Source organism: Rissa tridactyla, chromosome Z (genome assembly GCF_028500815.1).
Source record: "Rissa tridactyla isolate bRisTri1 chromosome Z, bRisTri1.patW.cur.20221130, whole genome shotgun sequence".
Classification (NCBI taxonomy): domain Eukaryota; kingdom Metazoa; phylum Chordata; class Aves; order Charadriiformes; family Laridae; genus Rissa; species Rissa tridactyla.
Window position 1 is genome coordinate 27883099 of NC_071497.1, and position 24456 is coordinate 27907554.

The following is a 24456-nucleotide window of genomic DNA, read 5'->3' on the forward strand; positions in this document are numbered from 1 at the left end:
AAACAAACTATTATTTATGAGAAAAATTACTTGAGATACAGTTTTAATTGCCCTGTAATTTTTTATCATTATTTCTTATTGGAATCGTAGCAAACACAGGTGTTCACAGCAGCAAAACCATGTTACCGGTAAACATGTTTCCCCTACATTCTTAATAATGCTTTCACAAAATAGCCTTCAATTTGCTTAACAATACTGAGTTTTGTATCTGAAATCTAGAGCTTTCAAAATGAGCTGATCCCGTCTCTTCATGGAAGACACAACATACAGCTTCCTGTTTAAATAATAAGTCCTAACATACTATTAATTTACTGTGCAGAAGGATAATTTTCTTCTAATTATCTTAAGTATAAAGAACGATTACAGAATTTTTCCCTCAGAACTGAAAAAGCCCATCAGTCTTCCTCTCCACAGCTCTTAGACGTCCTGCACCCTTCTACAGCACACTAAAATTACTCTTCATATAACATATTAGCTGCATTTTTTCCCACTGTGCAACTGGAATAATTATTAAGAAAAAAACCAGAGTATTTAAGTACTGCAGATATTGTTTCCCCCACTTACGAGAGGTGGTACTGTTCAAAAGCACCAACAAATATAAACCACATTTATTAACCAAGCTGGAGAACTATTCTACCTCATTGAATTCCAGATTTGTATTGCTTGAACGTACAGTTCAGTGACCCTGTTTGTCAAGGAGTGCTCGGAACAGTTTCACACGAATGTCCATGTTTGGTACTCGCGCAGAAAGCCGGCACACCTTGCGGGCAGATCAGCACAGTTAGTGCACTCCTAAGCTGCGTAGGGAGTCGGTTCTCACTGATTCACCCATGGGGCAGACGCAGCCACAGAATGTAAGGCACTCCTACCCCCCACCCCCAAACCCCCAAAGTCACTACAAGTCTAGTAACTCATTGGAAAAAAATGCAAGATATTGGGCAACCTTTCCCACAGCCTCGACAACACAAGACACACATGAATTGAATTTTGTGCAACTAACCTACCAATGCAAGGACAGATGTTAAACTTTGCTCCAGCCATTTGCAAATCATTCCACCAAGAACTGTACCACCCCCACCATTACATGGTGCTACCTAAACAGGCAATACAGAATTATTTGGGGTTTCTTTTCCCTCCTCCTCTTGTTTTAAAATGTGTACATATTTCCTCCATGAGCCAGGTATACATTTTATGGAGTTTAAGCTGTATGGTAGCCGTATGCCCCCACATTAAGAGAATTCAATGATTCCTACAGTAACCATTCCAAAACAACAATGTGAATGCACATAATGTAGGTACAACCTTACTGGTAGTACCAAAAATTCATCTCGGTTCCAGTGAATACATGCCGATGGTTAGACTTCTTGGAATCCGAAGAGATTATTTTTCAGTCTCTGTTTTCAACAATAATCATCTGGGAAGCTGGTGTATCAAGGAACTTGGAAAATAAAATTAAATACAATTCTACAGTGATGCCATGCAATAACTCAAGTCAGCAGCAGTACTGTTTCCGAAGTTCGCTTTCTTCTTCCAGACTGGAGATATTTTTGACTAAACAATCAATGACTCCAGCCCTTCCAGAACAATTCTTGTGTTACACTAACCTTCTGATTGTACATCTACTGCAAGTCATACTGCTCATAAATTGTAGACAAAGAAGTAGTTGGTTCCATTAGACATCTTTCTGTTAGCTAGCTGTGACTCCAAGTAAGAAATGTGACTGTCATGTGTGCATGTGCTTGTGACCACCAAGAGAGAAGGAGGACAGAAGAATTCAGTTTGTGAAGTCTTCTGAAACTACAAACCTGGGGCCAAACAGTGAATTCAGTATTCTTAACAATCCAGTTGAACTAAAATTTCCTTTTTACAAAAAAATGCATGACAAAGAAGAGCTAGCACAGAACACACTGGTGTTGCTCTAAAGATAATCTTCTGTTCTCTAGAATGTAACTCATTCACATCTTCAACACTAATTTCTGCTCCTCCTCCTTGATTTTTTTTCTTTTTTTTTTTAGTTTTCCCACCTTTCCCACATAAATTGTTATGCTTGAGAACTCAGGAACTGCAATTAGTCATAAGCAAAATAGTGATACACCTCCAGAAAGCCCTTAATAAAGCATTTCAGCAATTGCACTCTTCCTCTTGCTATTTGGTTTATTTTTGCATCTTTCATTAATAGAGCTAAACTTGTAGACAGACCCTGGAAGGAGAGACCTGTATCTCCAACTGGAAGGGACCTGTAAGGAACATCGAGTCCAACTCCCAATTTACACTTTTATATAAATATCAGTATGGACAGCTTGAACTTACAGCAGATCCACAGTCACTAAATACATCTGCCCACAACTGGGGCCAGGAGGTACATGAAGAAGATAGCGAGTTAGAAGGAAGCCACTGTAGAATAATTTCCTCTCTAAAGAGGATTCTTCCCTTCCATGTTCTTTATGCCACAAAAACGAACTAGCGGCACTAGAATTATGAAGCTGTTGGTTATCTCCTTCTGTGAACTGCAAGAAAACAAAGATTGTCTTTTCTGCTATTGCTTCTTGCAGAGTATGTCAGTGTTTAACTTGATGAAATGGGAACTAAGTTTCTTGTACAGTTAGTGTGGAACAGTGTGGAAGGAGGAAGGGAAATGAGGATAAGGGTAGGTGGGACTGAGAGAGGAAAATAAAAGCTAGGCTTAAAAGTACTGAAGGCTAGTTATTGACTATTTTCACCTATCTTTTTAAGAATTAACTTGGCAAGTTGCTTTCTGTTGCTGTACTTTCCCCCCACCATCCTTTCCCCAAATCTACACTAGACTGTAGCATTTCTGTTTATTGTGTATGTAAAGGCTGTTGGCTATAGGTACACATGAATGTGAAAAGCATTATGTCCTCTCTATTAACTATCACAGCCTTTTCTTGTTGGTGTTGGGTTTTGTTTTTCTTAATAGGAACATGAAGTGACTGACCCCTCCCTATGCGTTTCCTAGCTCTTCAACTAATATCTCCTCAGGTGAAAATGTAATTACAAGCGTGCACCTGGATGAACTGAGAGTCATTTTCACTCTTTCTGAAACAGAAGTTTAGTATTTTACTGTAGACAAATAAGATGTAGTAGAAACTGTATTTCTGTTCTGCACTTGCTGGAATGACACCACTTGCTCTAAATTACAAGTTCCAGAGGGGTGCTCCTCCATAGCTGAAAATCTCATTTTCCCTTCAGTATTTTTTGAAAGTGCTATCTGCAACAATGAGTCATCATCTACTGCAGCACAACATCCTGCTCATTCCGAGCACCTGCAGCCCTCTAAAAGAGATGTAGGGTCTTTTAATGACACACGTAATTCCCTGCATAGCTTCGCTGCAAAAAAAACCCCACCATTAATCACTGTTTATCTTGCTTAAAGAAACTATATGTGAAAATGACAGTAGAATCTCAGACTTTTATATGAATCTTAAAAATGCTAATTCTAGTGTTAAAAATGTTAATTATTGTCATCATTTTTACTTGCTTAGGTCAGTAGAAGATAAGCAACTTAAAACCTGAAAGAGTATACCGTTATAACTTGTTTATAGTAGTTTTTCTGGAGTATTTTAAGGCTTTAAAGCACTGGGTCAAAAGTATTACCCTCATAAAATGCTCTTTGGTTGTTGTCTCTCAGCTTGACAGAGTTGCAGCGATGTTCAATTTAATATAACTAAATTCACTGAGGCATCATCTGAAATGTGGTGTAAACTGCAACTCTAAATGAAATATTTCACTTTAATAAAACTCAATTCTTGTTTTAATAAACTTCAGCAATTCAGTTCATGAAACTAACTTTTTACAAATAAAATTAATCAGACAAAAAGATTTTTCTCTCCTTTGAGATCACTCTTCTGTTTCCTGCCTTTCTCTGGACATACATATATCTGTAAAAGTTACCCTGTTTTTTTTGTTCTTTTTATGTGAGTGATATTGTAGGCAAGGTTTTATCTTCCTAGCTTATAAAAAAAAAGAGTAAGCAGCAAAAAGAAAAACTGCATTTCTCTCACCTGCTTTGGCGTCACCCCAGGCATGCGAATGTCCAATGCAAAATCTGAAAGACCAAGTGAAATCACCGGCCGGTTGCTTCCAAGGCATTCACTGGAAAGAGATCTGGTAGTATCTTTATACCTTGAAAACAAGGAGGAAAGATTTTTTAAAATACTGATTTTTGTTATGCCTTTCTAAAAACAAGGGTCTTCAGACTTAGTAAAGAAGTTTGACAATGCCGAGTAGCTCCAGGAGTGATCTGGAAATTTCACTCCTTCATGAGCTGAGGAAAATATCTTACTTTTCAAGCAGTTACTGAAGCAGTTCCTTGGAGCAATCAGACAGACTAGTTTGGAAAACATCACCTGAAAACATAAGCTGTCATCTCATCTAAATAATTGCCTGAGGTACATGGATGTACATACAGAAAATTAATTCACTAGAAAATGTAAGGTACTGTTAATCATTCACGACAGTTTGGGATTTTTTTTAAAGACTATGTGTCTAATGTGTAATTCAGTACAGATTAAATTTAAATAATGTGTAAAGGGGAAATTTTTAATTCCAACACCACGACATTTATAGTAACTCCTATTATAAGTAGGAAAGTAAAACGGTAAGTTTTACAACTTCACATGAGTATCAAAGTCTGTATTGAATGCAATATATAAACAAATTGTGAAAAAAAAAGAAATAGATCACCATAAGGAACTAGATGGTAAGGCATCTGAAACGTGATGCATCATTGGTAGAAATTTTGATTATGTAAATTCATACATATACATAAAAATATAGAAGTGACATGGTAACTACAGTGCCAAATACACCTCAAAACCAGAAAAACACTTTTTTTGGAGAGCTAAGAGGCTACTTCTCTTGTACACATCACATTACAATTTACCTATGCAATTTTGCATTCAACCCCCCCAAATTTCTCAGGATTGCCCAGTTTTAAGCTATTTATTGCTATCTCGTTAAAACATAATTTTATACTGCAAGCTAACTCGAGCAGCTGCAATGTATTTACTCCCTGTGTGGTCTCAAATACACCTGTGGCGTTATCTAAAAAGTTCTATTAATTGTTATTTTATCATCCTAAATGCACATTTTGTAGAGCAACCTCTGGATTAAAGGAGATTCTTCAATATGACAAGAGTGTCATTTCAAAACTGCAGAAAAAAAATCAGAGCAAGTGAGGAAAACTGAACAAACACCATGCGCATTTTTATCTAGGACATGCTTTTTCTTACTTCCATAATATCGTGACTGCATGCATTCAACACATAAGGTCTTCCTGCATAACCCACCTCTTGAAGACAGAAAGTGGGCTTCTGAAACCCGAACAGATGTTTTGAAAAACAAGAAACAGTATTAGCAGGTTGTTAACGAGGCCAGCCATGTCCACCCTGCTGTTTCTGGACTGATTAAGCGAGCAGAAAAAGGGCAGTGCAGTTCTATCGGCTGTGATCCTGACAATTAGGCGGCAGCAGCAGCAGTATCAATTCACTACTTCATTATTATGTGCTCTGCGGGCATCCTCCAGCTTCTGACAGACCATCTGTCTTGGAAGGTGATGCGCTGTAAATCAGGGAGGTGGATGATGCTGTGTTGTCTTTATTATTAGCTGTAAAAATCTCTTGAAGAATCTTCCCTTGCAGATGGATGACACTGTACTTCTGTCCACTTAAGGAGCTGAAAAGAAGTAGTGCTCCTGGTGCCTTCTCCCCAGGTTATGGAGTTAAATCTGCATGTTACTTATCAATCCACAGTGATTCCAAGTGGCATCGCAGAAACCAGTGTCTGTCATCCTTCAGAACCTGTAAAAATAGAAGCAGAGAAAGGATGACTAACACATTACAGCATTAGTTCTCAGCGAATCCCTGTTGAGGCATTTTAATACATTAGTAAGTTCTTTCACAAGCTTTAGCCCAACCCAGTGAAGATTGCACCAAGGCTGTTGATTCCTCCTTTCCCTCCCCTCCCATCCATACAGGGTCAGAAACTGACACGTTTCATATTGATATACAAAACGCGCTCTCAAACACATTTTACATGATAGGAAGACATAGAAAAAAACCTTCAAATATGCAAAAGGCAAAGCATGGAGTATTTCACACCTACAAGCACTAGTATAATGTGTTCTACAAGCAGCAAGAAAACCCCAAACACTGACATGGCAAGAATCAAGGTTTGTAAGTTTTATCAACTATCACTAAATGCTTCTGCACATATTGCAGGCTGGGAGAATATAATATTTTTAATGCAACTTGTAATACACCATGATGTCATTAAGATACCTGCTTCTTACATACTATAGTTACTTTCAATACCCATTTCAGAAAACTGATACTTACAAATTATTTTTTGGAAATAGCGCAACAAGAACTAAACAGATCAGACTGCTTTATATTAGTTGAATAGTTTTTTATCCTTTCATATATTGAGGTTGTATGAGCATAAACCATTACTCTCCTCCTTGCTTTAACTGTTCTTACTTCCCCATTTTAGTTGATATGACATTTTAATTTCAAAATCTAAAGTTTCTTTATAAGTATGCTAGAAAATCAGACTGTGTGTTACTGAAGACATATACTATTATTTTTATTGAGCATTCCAACTCTGGCAGAAGAAAAATTTCTAGTCATAATAAAATCAAAAACTTTATATAGTAATTCTTTTCAGATAGATATTAATAGGAAAAAACCAGCCCAAATGAACTATCTCCCAGGCCCTGGAAGACAACGTCAAAATACTGCTATAAGGATGAAATAGGAAAGAAGGATTCTGAGAGGAAACACCATTAAAATTCAAGTGATTTATGAAAAATCACTTCCATCTCAGGGCAGATGTACTGAAACAGCTTCTTAAGAAGCAGAAGTGCTTATACATACACTAGGAAGCCATGCTAGCCACTTGCCTGTTGTTTAGCAGCTACACTAGATTTGCATCGAACTATTTGTAAGATTTAAAAACCTGATTACATTAATCATCATTAAACTTGCATATTTCATTCATTGAAGGATGACACAAAAGCTCCAGTCACAAGCAACTAAAAATAGACTTTATCTTATCTTTCAGGTCACCAAAATCATGCCAAAGCTGTCCAAAATCACACATGCAAGCAACAATACAAGCCTGATTCTTTTTTTTTTTACGCAAACTTTCATGACTTTACTTCTGTGATCTAAATCATCTTCACTAGTGAACTATGGAAAGTTGCAGCACATATAAAGGACTGTACTATGATGAAAATCAAAAATAATGTAAAAAAAAGACAACTAATATGCTTCACAGAAAGTTAAAACAACTATAAGAACAGAACACTTCATTACTTTTACTCTTTAAGATATAATTACACAACAGTAACTGTTCAGCATCTTTGTAAAACACCTGGCTGGATGTTCTAGTACTTTTAAAATTTGTATTACCCAAGAAATGATGCCTTTATTTTCAGCCCATACTGTAAATACACTTGACAAGCAAGAACTCTGAAGAACAGATGCAGGAGGAATACACTGTATTTTATCATACACAGAATTACAACTTTCTGGCATATTTTTTTGGAATCTGAAAAGATATTTTCCAGTGACTGGAAGTAAAACCAAATGCGTCATTTTTGCCAGCTTCAAGAAGTCTGAGATTGGCTACACCAAGTCGCCTACAAACATCTACCTGGTTTATGAATTAATAACAGAAAGTTACTAAGAAACTTGATCATTTAGTCCCTCCTCACTGAAGTATGAGGGTTTCTTTACAGCACCTTTCGATTCTTACTGCAGAGTTAAGCATGATAATAGTGAAAATCACCAAAACACACCTTAAGGGACAAAAGGAATACTTGGGGAACTACAGGCCAGTCAGTCTCACCTCTGTGCCTGGCAAGATCATGGAGCAGATCCTCCTGGAAACTCTGCTAAGGCACATAGAAAATAAGGAAGTGATAGGTGACAGTCAACATGGCTTCACCAAGGGCAAATTGAGCCTGACAAATTTGGTGACCTTCTATGACGGTGTTACAGCATTGGTGGAGAAGAGAAGAGCAACTGACATCATCTACATGGACTTGTGCAAAGCATTAGACACTGACCCGCCCCACATCCTGATCTCTAAATTGGACAGACAGGGATGTAACAGATGAAACACTCAGTGGACAAGGAATTGGCTGGATGGCCTCACTGAAGGAGTTGCAGTCAACGACTCAATGTCCAAGTGGAGACCAGTGACAAGTGAAGTTTCTCAGGGGTCAGCGTAGGGACTGGTGCTGTTTAACATCTTTGTCGGTGACATGGACAGTGGGATTGAGTGCACCCTCAGCAAGTTTGCTGATGACACCAAGCTGTGTGGTGCAGTTGATATGCTGGAGGAAGGGATGCCATTCAGAGGGACCTCAGCAGGCTTGAGAAATGGGCCCATGCCAACCTCATGAAGTTCATCAAGGCCAAGTGCAAGGTCCTGCACATGGGTCGGGGCAAAGCCAACACAAATACAGGCTGCGTGGAGAATGGATTGAGAGCAGCCCTGAGGAGATGGACTTGGGGGTGTTGGTTGATGAGAAGCTCAACATGAGCCAGCAATGTGTGCTTGCAGCCCAGAAAGCCAACCACATCCTGGGCTGCATCAAAACAAGTGTGGCCAGCAGATCAAGGGAGGTGATTCTGTCCCTCTACTCCACTCTGCTGAGACCCCACCTGGAGTACTGCGTCCAGCTCTGGAGTCCTCACCACAAGAAGGACATGGACCTGTTAGAGCACCTCTTATGAAGACAGGCTGAGAGAGTTGGGGCTGTTCAGCCTGGAGAAGAGAAGGCTCTGGGGAGACCTTATAGCAGCCTTCCAGTATCTAAAGGGGGCCTACATGGAAAGACGGGGAGGGACTCCCTATCAGGGAGTGTAGTGATAGGACGAAGGGTTACAGTTTTAAACTGAACGAAGGGTAGATTTAGATTAGATAATACAAAGAAATTCTTTACTACAAAGGTAGTGAGGCACTGGAACTGGTTGCCCAAAATAGTTGTGGATGCCCCACCCCTGGAAGTATTCAAGGTGAGGTTGGATGGGGCTCTGAGCAACCTGGTCTAGTGGGAGGTGTCCCTGCTCAGGGCAGGGGAGTTGGAACTAGATGATCTTTAAAGTCCCTTCCAACCCAAACCATTCTATGATGATTCTATGATTAATGTTACAGAGTAGTATCTGTGAATTCATGGCTTTTAGAATGATAACCACAAGAGAAGAAAAAAAAAAAATCACAAACCTGGAATTATCTAAAAAAAACAAAGAAATTAAATATGTAGCGTGATCAATACATTTATGCCTAACATCTGTACATTCTACTTAAAAAATGGGATAATTTAATCCACGAGCTTTGTTTTTAACTATAGTTTCATCATCTGGATGGATATGAAATGGATAGAAGTTTGATGCACCTGGTACTTAATGATTAGACCCCTGCACAACCAAATTTTACATTTGAGAGAAAAGAAAAAAACAAAAAGGGATCACTCTCCTGAGGAGATTTCAGTATAATTATAGATATGATGCAATATACAAGAATACCAGACAACAAGGGAAAAAAGTGAGGATCAGAGATTCATTAATAAGATTACACAGTTACTTAGGTTCATTATGTGGACATCTTGATACCACTCTTTTGCCTTCAATTTGGGGTAAGAGATCCCAAGGGAACAAAAGAAGTGAAGTAAAAAAGACAAAGCCTAGAGTGAAACTAGAGAAAGGGAGATGAAAATTAGATTGGGCAACGTAAGCATGTTATTTTATCCCACAAGCCCCACCCAGACATAGCAGAAAACGATATAAAAAAGGGAGTGAAAAAAAACAAAACAGCCCACGGCAACTAGCAACAAGACATCTTACTGAATATGCTGTGAGGAAAGAAAAAAAAGTGGCCAGGAAGCTACAAATCAAAATACAATTCAAAATATTATGCAAAATAAAGTAAAAATACTTCAATGTGATGTTACACAAATTAAACAGTGAGCTTTTTAAAATAATAGAAATTAAATGATCAGTTTCAAAAAATCAGCTACAGAAAAAGAAAGCTCTATATTAATCATAAGTTCATGAAGTACATTATAATAATTCCTTGTTTTCAGTTTAGTCACTAAACATTTTACATACAGTACCAAGTGAACAAGCCAGAAGCAGAAACCTCGCCTTCAACCATCACTACCTTCAAAGACAAAAAAGATGGTAAAAGCTTATGGGGATTGATATGAAAGTCTCCCAGAGGTGGTAATTTCTCGTAGCTGAATCTCTTTTCTTGTGTCTTAGGCATTGAAATCATGGAATCAAGCAAGGATCAGTTAAGTTCTGTCTTTAGCTAGAGCAGAGAGTCCACATTTAATTTTACACAAACCTTTAAGTTTAAGCAACAGTTGGGTATACAAACAATAGCCAGTCCACCAAATGGACTGCAGCTAGGCCTCCAAGTTGAAGCATGTTGTTTCTATTAACACAGGAAAATCAATATGTTGCGGGATCAGCTTAGGGATTCATTAATGCACTAAATTCAGCCACTTATGACACTTTCGTCAAAGATACATTTGGCAAGAATCTGTCAAATCAGACAACCTTTTGAGCCTCAACATCAATAAAAAACATCTCACAAAACAGTTAAGATATCTAGGGATTGGCAGAGCAATTATCAGAAACAGAGATGTATAATGCTGATGACACCAGACTGGGAGGAGTGGCTGGCAGGCCAGAGGGTCATGCTACCACCCAGAGAGACCATGACAGGCTGAAGAAAAGGGCTGACAGCAACATCATGAAGTTCAACAAGGGGAAGAAAGTGCAAACTCCTGCACCTGGGGAGGAACAACCCCAGCCACCAGTACATGCTGGGGGCTGCCCAGCTGGAAAGCAGGTTGGCAGAAAAGGCCTTGCAGGTCCTCATAAACACCAGGCTGAACATGAGCCAGCAATGTGCCCTTGCTGCAAAGGAGGCTAATGGTATCCTTGGCTACGCTAACCAAAGTATTGTAAGCAGGTCAAAGGAGGTGATCCTTCCCCTGTACCCAGCACTGGTGAGGCCACACCTGGAGTACTGTGTCCTATTCTGGGCTGCCGAGTACAAGAGAAACACGGACATACTGGAGAGTCCAAGGAAGGGCCACAAAGATGATGGACTGGAGCATCTCTCCTCTGAGGAAAGCCTGAGAGAGCTAGGACTGTTCAGCCTGGAGAAGAGAAGGCTCAGGGGGATCTCATCAATATATACAAATACCTGAACAGAGGGTGCAAAGAGGATGAAGGTGGGTGGCAGCTTGTTTAATATCTTTATCAATGACCTAGACAAGGGGATCAAGTGCACCCTCATAAGTTTGCAGATGACACCAAGTTGGGCAGGAGTGTTGATCTGCTTGAGGGTAGGAAGGCTTTACAGAGGGATGTGGACAGGCTGCATTGATGGGCCAAGGCCAATGGTACGAGGTTCAACAAGGCCAAGTGCCGGGTCCTGCACTTGGGTCACAACAACCCCATGCAGCTCTACACGCCTGGGGAAGAGTGGCTGGAGGGCTGCCTGGCAGAAAAGGACCTGGCGGTGTTGGTCAACAGCTGGCTAACTATGAGCCAGCAGTGTGCCCAGGTGGCCAACAGCATCCTGGCTTGTACCAGAAATAGTGTGGCCAGCAGGACTAGGGAAGTGATTGTCTCCCTGTATTTGGCACTGGCAAGGCTGCACCTCGAATACTGCGTTTAGTTTTAGGCCCCTCACTAAAAGAAAGACATTGAGGTGCTGGTGTGCATCCAAAGAAGAGCAATGAAGCTGGTGAAGGGTCTAGAGCACAAGTGTTATGAGGAGCAGCTGAGGGAGCTGGGGTTGTTTAGCCTGGAGAAAAGGAGGCTGAGGGGACACCTTACCGCTCTCTGCAACTATCTTTAAGGAGTTGTCGCGAGGTGGGGGTCAGTCTCTTCTCCTAAGTGACAGGATAAGACGAAATGTCCTGAAGTTGAGCCAGGGGAGGTTTAGATTGGCTGTTACGAAAATTTTTTTCACTGCAAGGCTTATCAAGCATTGGAACAGACTGCTCAGGGAAGTGGTTGAGTCACCATCCCTAGAGGTATTTAAAAGATGTGTAGACGTGGCACTTAGGCACATGGTTTAATGGAGGACTTGGTAGTGTTAGGTTAACAGTTGGACTTGATGATCTTAAAGATCTTTTCCAACCTAAACAATTCTATGATTCTATTCTATGACAGGACCAGCATCAATGGGCACAAACTGAAACACAGAAGGTTCCCTCTGGGCATCAGGAAACACTTTTGCATTATGAGGGTTACTGAGCACCGGCACAGGTTGCCCAAAGAGGTTATGGAATCTCCATCCTCAGAGATACTAAAGAGCCATCAGGATATGGTCCTGGGCACCCAGCTGTAAGTGGCTCTGCCTGAGCAGGGGTATTGGACCAAATGACCTCTGAAGGTCTCTTCCAACTTCAACCATTCTGTGAGTCAGTGACAATAAATTCTTTCAACCTTTAAAAATAATATATAAAGAAAGTTCAGTTTGTCAATTAAAAGTAGCAAACCAATTTGAGAGAAACAGATGGCAGGTGATGTGGATAAGGGGTTATGACCGTGCAATACCTAGCATTCCTAACGATACAGAGAAGATGAAAGGCACCAAGGACAGATGATACAAAGGATCTGTGGCAGTAGATGATGAAAACTTGGTTTCTTGGTTACTTTTACAACTCCACTGCCCATACAGGACAATGAATGGGTAAGAAAATGACAGGAAACTCAAGAAAATTCTCCTCAGGTAAGCTGCTTTTACAGCTTAAAATTCTTTGGACACCACTGAAACAATGATTACATAAAATACAGGGCCTAAATAACTTTTAATGCAATGTATAGTCAAACAAATGTAGTTGTATACTTAAGAGTTATTTTAGTTGGGTTTTTTTGTTTTGTTATGGTTTTTTTTTAAATAAGTAACAAAAAACGTCCTGACTTCTGTGTCATGTTTTTACCAAACTTTTTGGATTAAATAATACATTTATCATCTTAGAAATTTCTTCCTTAAAGCTCTGTTATATTGTTTCTGGAAAACTGGTTACTTTCCTTGAAGCAATTTTTTTTCTTTTTTTTACATAGTTTTACAGGAAAACATTTAGAACATGACTCTAAATCATCCTAAGCTAAGGAAGGTTCTTCAAGAGTAGAAGAAGCTTGTTCAAAGTAGACTTCATTGGACTGTTCCTCTGAAAAGAGTGAAAGATAAATTTTCACCATATACCAAACCCATTGTAATTGCAGACTGCCTTGTATTTTCCTCCTCCTCTTGCCCTGCATTGGTTCAGGAAGCTGACGCTCTCCCCGCTTGCCCACCCCACGAACATGTTCATTTTCCATCAGATCAACTGGTCAATGTGCCAGCAGGCAGCTGCTGTACTTCCATGCCAACAGAAATGGTGTGAGCATGCAGCTGGGGCTGGTAAGGAACCCCCTGTTTTGGCAGCAATTCACACAGGATTTGGTGTAATATTAAAGATACTTTTTTTAAAATGAGAATTTTAAGCTGTCAAATATAGTTTGCCTCTTGGTTTAACTTAGATTTTACAAATTTTTATCTTCTGTTACCAAAGCATTTTTCAGGCATGGATACCAAAGGAAAAAAAAGGAGAAATACGATTCCCCTTATTTTTGTTTTTATAAACAACGTTTTCTAAAATTTGATCTGCCGAGCATAAGCACAGTGCATATTTTCAAAAGAAATGTGTCATGATGATAAGAAACTCACTGTGCACTCCATCAGAGGAAGCACTGTATTTATACATTGAATAAAGAACTGCGACTTGAATTTTCTTGTATGTATTACGGCAGTGAAATTGGATGCTTTCTAAATGGATTTACTCTTTGCATGCTTTCCAAATATATTGAAATTGGACAATGTGTATTTCTTTCCTATTTGACTACAAGTATTATATGACAATTTGTATTAAGCAGTGCTTGAAAGGATGGTTTATAAGGGCAACATAATTTATAAACAAATGTGAATACCTGAATGTCTAAACTTATTTTGAAGGATTTTGCTGAGCTGTTAACCACTTATGTGCTCTTTGTTAAATGAATCATTTTTTATGGGTAGTAAGTTCTACTTACTATCTGAAGACAGGCTATATGTACCAAGAAAAATCAACAAAGCACAACCCTTCGAATGCTCTGTCAATTCAGTAGGTATGGAGAGTTTTACCTACTAGACAGTTTTCTTTTGAAATTAATTGACGTTTTATACAGGAAAGAAATAGAGGATGAAGAACTGTCATTTACACTCTGCCTTTCCCTTTTGGAGATCAACAGGTTCACAACATCACTTGCAGGTTCCTAAACTGCCATAAAGAGTGAGAATCACCAAGATATCATAAACCCTACCATCCCAAGCCATAAACAAACTCTGTACACTGAACAATAAAGGAAACACTCAAATCATACTTAGTTGGCAACCCAGACAGCAGCAGCAGTCAGCGAAATCAGAAAAAAATGCATGTAAGAAAACAATTTTATAAGATGTGTTTATGCAAAAAAAGAACAAGGACATTATTTCCAGGGGAGTTAGGCGAAAACTTCCCCCACCGCATCATCTTCAGAAAAATGGTCACAATTTGCCAACTCAATAATCTTTACTAAATTGATAATAAAATCCACAGAATCACAGAATGGTAGGGTTGGAAGGGACCTCTGGAGATCACCTAGTCCAACCCCCCTGCCAGAGCAGGGTCACCTACAGCAGGTTGCACAGGAACGCGTCCAGGCGGGTTTTGAATGTCTCCAGAGGTGGAGACTCCACCACCTCTCTGGGCAGCCTCTTCCAGTGCTCTGCCACCCTCAAAGTAAACAAGTTCCTCCTCATGTTTAGTTGGAACTTCCTATGTTCAAGTTTGTGCCCGTTACCTCTTGTCCTGTCGCTGGGCACCACTGAAAAGAGCCTGGCCCCATCCTCCTGACACCCACCCTTTAAGTATTTATAAGCATTGATAAGATCCCCCCTCAGCTGTCTTTTTTCCAGACTGAAGAGACCCAAATCCCTCAGCCTTTCTTCATAAGAGAGGTGTTCCAGCCCCCTAACCATCTTCGTAGCCCTTTGCTGCACCCTCTCCAGCAGTTCCCTGTCCTTCTTGAGCCAGGGAGCCCGGAACTGGACACAGTACTCCAGATGTGGCCTCACCAGGGCAGAGTAGAGGGGCAGGATGACCTCCCTTGACCTGCTTGCCAAATCTTTTATAATTGTGCAGCGAACTCATGAAACTGCTTGAAACACTCCCTATTAAAACAGTGAAATGCAAAGCCTCCTTTTCTTCTTGTGGGAGTCACACACGTTTTTCAGAAGTCCAAAGACCAGAGAGAGCATGTGTTAGTTCTCACATTCTGCATTTTAATTGCATTTGAAAAACATTTTATTCACAAAAAAACCACCTTGTAATCCTTCTTCTTTGACCAGGTATCAAAACAGGTAATATTCTCTTGTCAAGGAAGATCAACATTTTTCATTGAAAGATGACATCTTAAACTGCTAATTTCATATTCTGAAAAAATGAACGAGTTGGATGGTACTAATTACTTGCTTAAAAGGGGAAACACATGAGAAGCCACCACTTTCATTTTAATATCCAGATCACTATCAGCAGCACAATGTAATAAGGATAAACGTTCACTGAAGTCCCCTTTGTTTTTCCTTTGTTATGCAAAAATAGAAAATACTAAAGGGAGAATGTTTTATAGAATTAGGATTAGCCTCCAAGGATAAAGCAAATGATAGATCATTTGAAATGTTTAAGTTCAATTACACATTACATATGAACTATGAATTAAATTCATTGCATGTTTCTTCACTAAAAAGGACTTCAAATCAGACTCCCTGAATCCCCTGTGTATGAGGTATATACTCAAAGAAGAGCAGAGTATAATTTTTTTCAGTCAAAACGTGTAGAACTTTCTTAATGTGGTGTACGTATTTACATGTCAAAGTTTTGGTAGCAGGGGGGCTGCAGGGGTGGCTTCTGTGAGAAGACACCAGAAGCTGCCCCCATGTCGGACAGAGCCAGTTTCACCCAGCTCCAAGTTGGACCTGCTGCTGCCCAAAGCTGAGCCCATCAGTGATGCTGCTGGTGCCTCTGTGATAACATATTTAAGAAGGGGTAAAAAACACTGCATTGTACCTGAGAGAGAAGAGTGAGAAAAATGTGAGATAAACAACTCTGCAGACAGCAAGGTCAAAGAAGGAGGGTGAGGAGGTGCTCCAGGTGCTGGAGAAGAGATTCCTCTGCAGCCTGTGGAGAAGATCATGGTGAAGCAGGTTGTCTCCCTGCAGCCCATTTAGGACCATAATGGAGCAGCTATCCACCCTGCAGCCTGTAGAGGATCCCAAGTCAGAGCAAATCGATGTACCCTGAAGAAAGCTGCAGTTCCTGAAGAGTCTGCAGTGGAGCAGGCTCCTGGCAGGAGCTGCAGTCCATGGGGGACCCATGCTGGAGCAGTCCATTCCTGAAGGACTGAACCCTGGAAGAGGACCCACACTGGGGCAGTTCATGAAGAACTGCAACCCATGGGGGGAAGGATCAGTGTTGGAGAAGGTGATTAAGACTGTATCCCATGGGAGCTACGCTGGAGCAGGGGAAAAGCATGAGGAGGAAAAAGCAGCAGAGAAAGTGTTATGAACTGATCGCAACCTCCATTCCCCATCCCCCTCCACTGCTCAGAGGGATGAGATAGAAAGGTTAGGAGTGAATTTGAACCTGGGAAGAAGTGGGGGCAGGGGAAGTGCTTGTAGATTATCCCACTCTGTTTAATTGTCAATGAATTCAACCAATTTCCCCAAATCTAGTCGGTTTTGCTGGTGACAGTAGTTGGTCGGTGATGTCCCTGTCTTTATCTTAACCCATGTTCTTTTTGTCGTATTTTTTTCCCCCATGCCTTGTTGATGGAGGGGGAGTGAAAGAGACGCTTGGTGGGAACTTGGTGGCCAGCCAAGGTCAACGCACCACATATGGCTATTAGTCTATTTTAACTGGTTCTTTCTCACCAAAATACATTAGGTGTGTTTTGGATTAGGTGAGCAGCTGAACTCACAGAGCACAAACAGGCGATGCAGTGCAGCTGCTGCTCGGAGTACTGGTGAGCACAGCCATACTACGCCGTTGATGAGGCTGTGGAGCCATGTGAGTTGCTCACTGTCATCAAATAGGACGTTCCTCTTCTCTCCTCTTTTCCTGTCCCTGGCCACTGCAAGCAGCGTTAAACCTAGGCTAGTTTTCTGTCAGATTAGTGAGTTGAACTGGTTCCCAAAGGTAGCGGATGAACACAAGCACTGAAAAATAGAAAGAAAAAGCAGTATGTAGCTAGGAGTCAGGACAGCAGCAGTGGTGGGAACAACTAATGCTAGTGACCTTCTGGCTCTGCTTGGCCATGCAATTGTAATGCACTCTTATGCACGGTGTTCTGCAAATGGTGTTTCCTGGCTTGGTACAGCACACTTCTGAGTACGCTGCAGTGATTACTTGCACAATTCCTATTCACTTAACACCTGAATAGGAGGTGGGAATGTCCTGTCAATCAAAACACTATCCAAATTGCACCCCCCGCCCCCCTGCAAAAACCCACCTAAATAAATTTAATCAAGAGGGGCATACCATTAGATGGATGAGATAAAGGGAATTATTTTCAATAAAGGAAAGAAAATTAAAATTAAGGTTATTGGTAATTGGGAATGTACTTTGTAAACAAGTTAACTTTACTAAATAACAAAAAAAAAATAACCAAACTAAATAACAATAACAAAAAAAATGCTTGTTATCAGTGAAGTAGAGCTATGTTATGTTATGGTTTTGTTACAAGTGGTCAATCTTCTAGCAGTTTTTCATAGCAGATCTACATTTTATTTGAAAGAAATGTAGAGGAGAGGGTTGTTAGCATCTCTTTCCCTCCCTTCCCAACAAAATACATATTTTTTTCCTTGAACTGTATGTAGTAGGACACTACTAACAAATCTGGAATATCCTCCCACAGATCCAGCCTAAATGATGTAGTTAAACTGAGATTTACAGCACTGTTGCTTCATAAAAATCACAAGCAACTTCATTTAATGAAAATAATTCAACAGAAGTTTGTTAGAGTTCATTACAAAACTAATGTTGTAGTCTTTCCTTGTTCCAAATGGCTCAGATAACAACACCTCTTAATTAAAGAAAAGATAATGAGAAGAGTGGAAGATGAAAAGCAAATCATTGAATCTAATTCAATTTAGTGTTAGTTAACCATTGAGCAATGTAAGATGCATACTAAAAGCACATAAATGAATTTTCAACTAATGTAGTTCTTTTTATTACAAACTTTTTTCTGGTTGAATATTGTTTTTTTTTTTCAAAACTAGTAGCCACAAAAGCAATAATTCTGTAAACATAAAAAAATAAATACTAGAAATCTAGCATGTCTAGAAAGAAATCCAGACTTTCAATATCACAGAATACAATGATGCTAATACTGAGGTAACTGAACACAATAAATAGAACAGTATTTAACCAGAACGAGTCTTAACATTAAGTGTAATTTTTAAAAAGTAAAAAGGTAAGTACAACACAATTGCCTGTGATTACAATGGCATTAGGTTTTTCTATAAAGTGTCTCTATATATAGAATATATAGGGCATAGATGGATAATCAAGAAGGAATCCAAATTTCTTTGCTAGAAGTCACTGTTACATAAGGGAAAATAAGAGGAGTTCACAGCAAAAAATGAAGAAAAACAGGGCACACTGGGAAAGGAAAAATAAAGGAAAAAATGCAGAAACCAATACAAGAAAAAATGCTGAGAACATACGACAATCTATGACTTTGTATAAAACGTGCAACCCCATGGCAGAGGTTGGTAGGAGGGACCCCACACTGGAGCAGGTGAATGTGCTCTGAAGGAAGCTGCAGCCCTTGGAGAGCCCACACTGGAGCAGGCTCCTGACAGGAGCTGCAGCCGCAGAGAGGTACCCACGTAGGTAATGTTGTAACCCATGATCTGAGTTGTATGTTATAGGAAGTGCTATAGCAGGAACGACCTACACCAGGGGCACATGAGACTCACAGAAGGTAGTCAATGCAAGTGCAAGAGCAACCTCACCTGCGCTGGCTTTGGTGCCCAGTAACTCCAGACAACACACCACCTCTCCTGCACTGAGTGATCACCACAACAGATGGAGACCAAAGGCACAGACTAAGTGAACTCTATGGACGTCTTATGGGCATTTTACAGGGGGTGTCCATAGACTAATGGAATGATATCTGTGTATGTATCAAAAGACAGGAAGGGTCACGTGTGTGGAGTGTGGATAATGAGGATCACAGAATCATAGAATCACAAAATGTGTTGGGTTGGAAGGGACCTTTAAAGGTCATCTAGAGTCCAACCCCCCTGCAGTGAGCAGGGACATCTTCAACTAGATCAGATTGCTCAGAGCCTCATCAAGCCTGGCCTTGAATGTCTCCAGGGATGGGACATCCACCACCCCTCTGGGCAACCTGTTCCAGTGTCTCACCACACTCATTGTAAAGAACGTCTTCCTAATGCCTAATCTAAACCTACCCTGCTCTAGTTTGAAGCCATTACCCCTCATCCTATCGCTACATGCCCTTGCAAACAACAAAAGATGTGTTGGATTAGTGTGGGACATGAACACGATACAAACAGTATGGAGTTTGTACTGGTTTTGGCTGCAATAGAGTTATTTTTCTTCAGAGTAGCCTATATGGGGCTATGTTTTGGATTTGTGACCAAAACAGTGTTGAAAACACCAGGGTGTTTTAGCTATTGCTGAACAGTGCTTACACAGCATCAACGCCTTCCTTGCTTCTCACACTGCCCCACCAGCAGGGAGGCTGAGAGGGGACACAGTGATGACAGATGGCCCCAGATGACCAAAGGGATATCCCATATCACATGAAGGGGAGGGACTGGGGGGACATTCAGAGTTATGGCATTTGTCTTCCCAAGTAACTGTAACACATGACGGAGCCCTGCTTTCCTGGAGAAGGCTGAACACCTGCCTTCCAATGGGAAGCAGGGAATGAATTCCTTGTTTTTCTTTGCTTTTGCTCTTCCTATTAAACTGTCTTTACCTCAACCCACAAGTTTTCTCATTTTTACCCCTTACGATTCTCTACCCCATCCCACTGGGGGGGGGATGTGAGCGAGGGGCTGGGTGACGCTGAGCCACCCACATGCATTAAACCACAATTAGTTCTGTTACATTTGCTATATCTGCAATGCAAAACAAGCCAGGAGAGAAATAAGAACAAAGGGGAAAACAAATAATCAGGATTAGTGTCTAAACTACTCTGGACATGTCCCCTCCCCTCTACAACCTCCAGCTCCAGGCTCCTGATAAAATTTCCTTGTAGAAATGTGCCTTACCCTGGTTCCTGGAGTATGAAGGGGGATTCTAGGACATGTCTGTAAAGCACTCCCAATTCACTCAACCTTGTTCATTTCCAGAATAGAACGAACCAAGTGTTCTTACCTGGAAAATGCTCCTCAGCTATACACCAGCAGGACTGGAAAGATAATACATGAAGAATAACAGGATTTCCACCTCCACAGCCCCCAATCTGAATTTTACAGTCAATCCCCAAACAAATGGCATTACTGCCAAAAATGTAACACTTCTGGGGGGAAAAGGATATGAAATTGCATCTATGCAAGGTTGGGAAAGATAGCTCACTCTTTCTAGATACTGGAATTTTAAACAAATGTTTTAAAATGTATTTATGTAGAAGTTAAGTAGTTGCTTTCAAAATTTAGGTAGTTCAAATGACGTTCAACCTGCTTTTCCACAAACTGCAGGGGCAGAAACACCTTTAAACCCAAGACTTTCCAGCAACTCTGTTATCTCTTTTTGGCTCATGCTACAACAATGTTTGGCTTATGACGAAGGACACCTTTACTCCACATTTCTTTTACTTCCTTTAATTGTTCAGACAAAAGTATGTATGAGTAACAGGGAAGATGTGTGTGAAATCTACAGTACCTTCCCCCTCAGCATGGTAGGACAAGCTATTTCAACAACTAGTTATCACATAATTGTGAGATGAATGGCATGTGCAATTTTAGAAATTTAATGACATACCGGTTACTCCTGTTCATCAGTAATGTTAGGTTTTATTCATTCTGAAAATCTTGGCTGGCATGAAAAAAAAGATACAACTTTTGCCAACAGCTATGGGTCATTCACATTTTTTCTCTTCCAGAGTCTGTTCAGTAATTTCAAAGGTTACAAGTTACCTTAATTTTAGGTTACCTTAACGAAAGACAATTCATTATTGTCAGAATGCTCACAGCATGCAGTTTATAAGCGGACCTATTCTTGAATGAAATGAACAGAAATCTGATACCTTTGAACACAAAATAAGGAATGAGAGGCTACTATTGAAGTAAAACTTTCATGCTACAAAAGGAGGTGTCACCTTACAAGTGACAAAATTAAAGATGTACTCTGTCTTTTAAAGATATGACCTCTACTAGACAGATACACAGTGGAAACTCAATGTAAGAACCTACTCTATACTTAAAACCTGTACTAGTTTCCTCATTGCAAAAATAAACATTTTTATAACAAATCTGTTGATACACACACTTACATTCAGTTAAATTATGAACCGCAAAAAAATTTATTATGACTAATTTCAATTCCTAATGGATAAATGTCAAGAAACAAGATCTTGCTGTGTGACAGACAACTGCACACGTTTGAGAGTAAAGAACTGCAGTAAGCAGAGGGAACAAATCCAGATCACACACACAGAGCTGTACTGTTCAACAGCCTTCAAAACTGGCTTAATTTCACACACACACAAGTCAGCTTTAATATATATATATACACACACACACACACAAGTTCATAGCACCAATAAAACCAATGAAACAACAATAAAGTTTTATCAAGCTTCACTGCACACAAAAGTTCTTCAGGACTGGGTAGAATCAGATCTCATGTCAGCTTGATTCAGTTTTGTTGTTTATAAATCAAATTAAATCCACATACAAAACACATACCTTGTATGTGGCTGCTAGGTCAGATCAGAAAGATTGCAAGATCATCTGTTCTCATCCCCAGCACTGCAGTACACTTCACCCACTCACCCTTGTATTGAACTTAGCAACTGCATTCACTGATTCTACTCTTTTTATCATGTTTTGAACACAAATTTGAATAGGCACCTGCGTGCTTTGGAACAGCTGCACTGGACCACAAAGCCATCTTTTCAGGCAAGTATCTCCTACATCTTAGTTGGGATATCACATGTACATCTTTTTTTCCTTTATTTGCAAGCTTTTTTGGCTGGTTTTTTGTTGTTGTTATTTTGGGGGTTTTTTGTTTGTTTTTCTTTTTTTTTTAAGCTTGCATCTGATAAGGGGTTTTTTTTTGTGTTTTAAAGAGAATCTTGCACAGAATGTATGAGAACCATAATACAGGAAGCAATGGCAATAGCTTTGCTTGATACTGGTTTATTGCTATTTTCCACAAAACTGACAGACATGGGTATAAAACCGGTCATCACACTGCCGTTCCTATACCACTCTACAAAATTTTCAAGCTTTATGTTTTCTGATTCCTGCACGATGGCTGTGATTTAAGAAAAAAGAAGAATCTTAATCTACTCTAATAAAAAGAAGACTAAGGATAAGATTTAGCTTGTCCTTAGGTTAACTAATTTCAACAAATTAGTTGAAAAGCATTTCTGGAATACATAGTTTGGACAAAACCTAAAAATTCTGGTTTAATCCCTTCTGAGACTGCGTATCAGAAAGCAAAAAAATTAAGCTTTGCATTTTACTACACAAGTTCCCTTGGTAGAATCTGCAGATACATGGCAAAGAGAAACTGGAACATGCTTGGACACAATTAGGTTTGCTTAGCTGTCAAAATACAACCACTTATTACTGAAAATTAAAATAAATTAAGATGTACCAGAAATCCCCCTCAGGAAACAGCAAAAATTGGTTACTTTTCCTAACCTGAGTACATGTGAATCCCACTGCCCCCCGGACTCTCAAATTCTACTACAGGGGTGGAAGTGGAAGATAACTCGAGAGCTGTAAAGAAATCTCTTCAGTTTTAAAGAAAGGACTCAGTTTTTTGGCTCAGTATTTATCTCACTGCTTATGACCACTCTTACAGACCCTATATTGTTTTTGCAAATGATTTCCCCCCACCTCCCCACACTCAATACAACAGTGGTAAATGTGTAGGTAGGTATTTACATGCAAAGTTTAATCAACCAAAAAAAAAAAACAAAACCCACCCAAAACCAAAAAATCCAACAAAACGCCCAACTACATGCTAATTATTTTATGTATTTTGCATTGTTTGCCTTTTTCTTCAGAAAGCAATCTCTCCCCTGTCTTATTCCATCTGTCAGGCAATTATTTTGATTCTCTGAAAAGACAAAAGTTAAAAAGGCTCTTTTTATTGGTGACTTGTCACGCCAAACAGTCTTTCATTAAGCACCCTGCCACTGATTCATGCCAGTACACTGCCATTAATGGTGTTTGATAGGTAACAGCCTAAGAAGCAAGTGAGCCAGAAAGGACTCAGAAAGACAGAATTTATCAGGAATTGATCCACTATTGGAGGAGGGAACGGGATGGTTTGACAGACGATGGCAACAAATCAAACATTGCAAGAAACAAGCCTTTAAACACCTTTCAAAGATCATTTTAACTATAGGCCAGATCTTGAACAAAAATATTTACAACTTTTTCCTAAGTATCATTCTATTTAGAGATTTCATTTTATGCAACAGAGTTAAGAGTAGCCTAGACAATACATCTTATGGGCTATAATAAATTTTTTATGATGCACCTTCATATGTCCATTTTACCTTTCCCTGAACAGTCCACTCTTCTAACTGGACATATTTTATTGTCCTTTGTCAGTAATCAAATACAGAATGAAAGTAGGAAGACAGAAATCTATACTTTCAGGATCTTTGATCAATCTTTCTACCATTTTATTTAACAATATTGTACTATTTATTTAACAATAATAACTTAATCCAAACAGATAAACCATGAACTAACCTTTTAGGGAAAAAGAGAAAGACGGGTATCTTCAAAGAAGATTGACCTTGGCTGGAATAGGACACAAAGAAATCCCACAACATCTCAAAAACAGCAATAATTAAAAAAACCCCATCCCTTGAGCTCCAGATTTTCAAAGTCTTTTATTGTACCGAGTATCAAATTATTCTGCTACTCCAACAAATTCTAGAGGTAGTAAGAAAAAGATCATTCAGACAGGTAACAAATCATACTTGAATACCATACTGGAAGCATGCAGGGACAGACCCTAGACACTTTGATGCTCAAATCTCTCTCCAAAACAGATTGAACGGAATCAAGAAAAACAGCAAAGCCTCAAACATTCAAGAATAAAATTTCCCTGTTTGTATA

General features: G+C 39.6%; 1 protein-coding gene across 6 annotated transcripts in view; it reads right to left on the reverse strand.

Moving 5' to 3' along the window:
- Positions 1-24456, reverse strand: part of PAM (peptidylglycine alpha-amidating monooxygenase) — a 150038-nt gene that overhangs the window by 72155 nt on the left and 53427 nt on the right. For all 6 annotated transcript variants that reach the window (XM_054184989.1, XM_054184988.1, XM_054184987.1 and 3 more), the window contains exons 2-3: positions 5310-5819; positions 4023-4143 (exon numbers count right to left, since the gene is read on the reverse strand). In XM_054184989.1, coding sequence (XP_054040964.1) covers positions 4023-4143; positions 5310-5401 — 213 coding nt within the window. In that variant the 5' untranslated portion in view covers positions 5402-5819. The remainder of the gene's footprint in view (positions 1-4022; positions 4144-5309; positions 5820-24456) is intronic.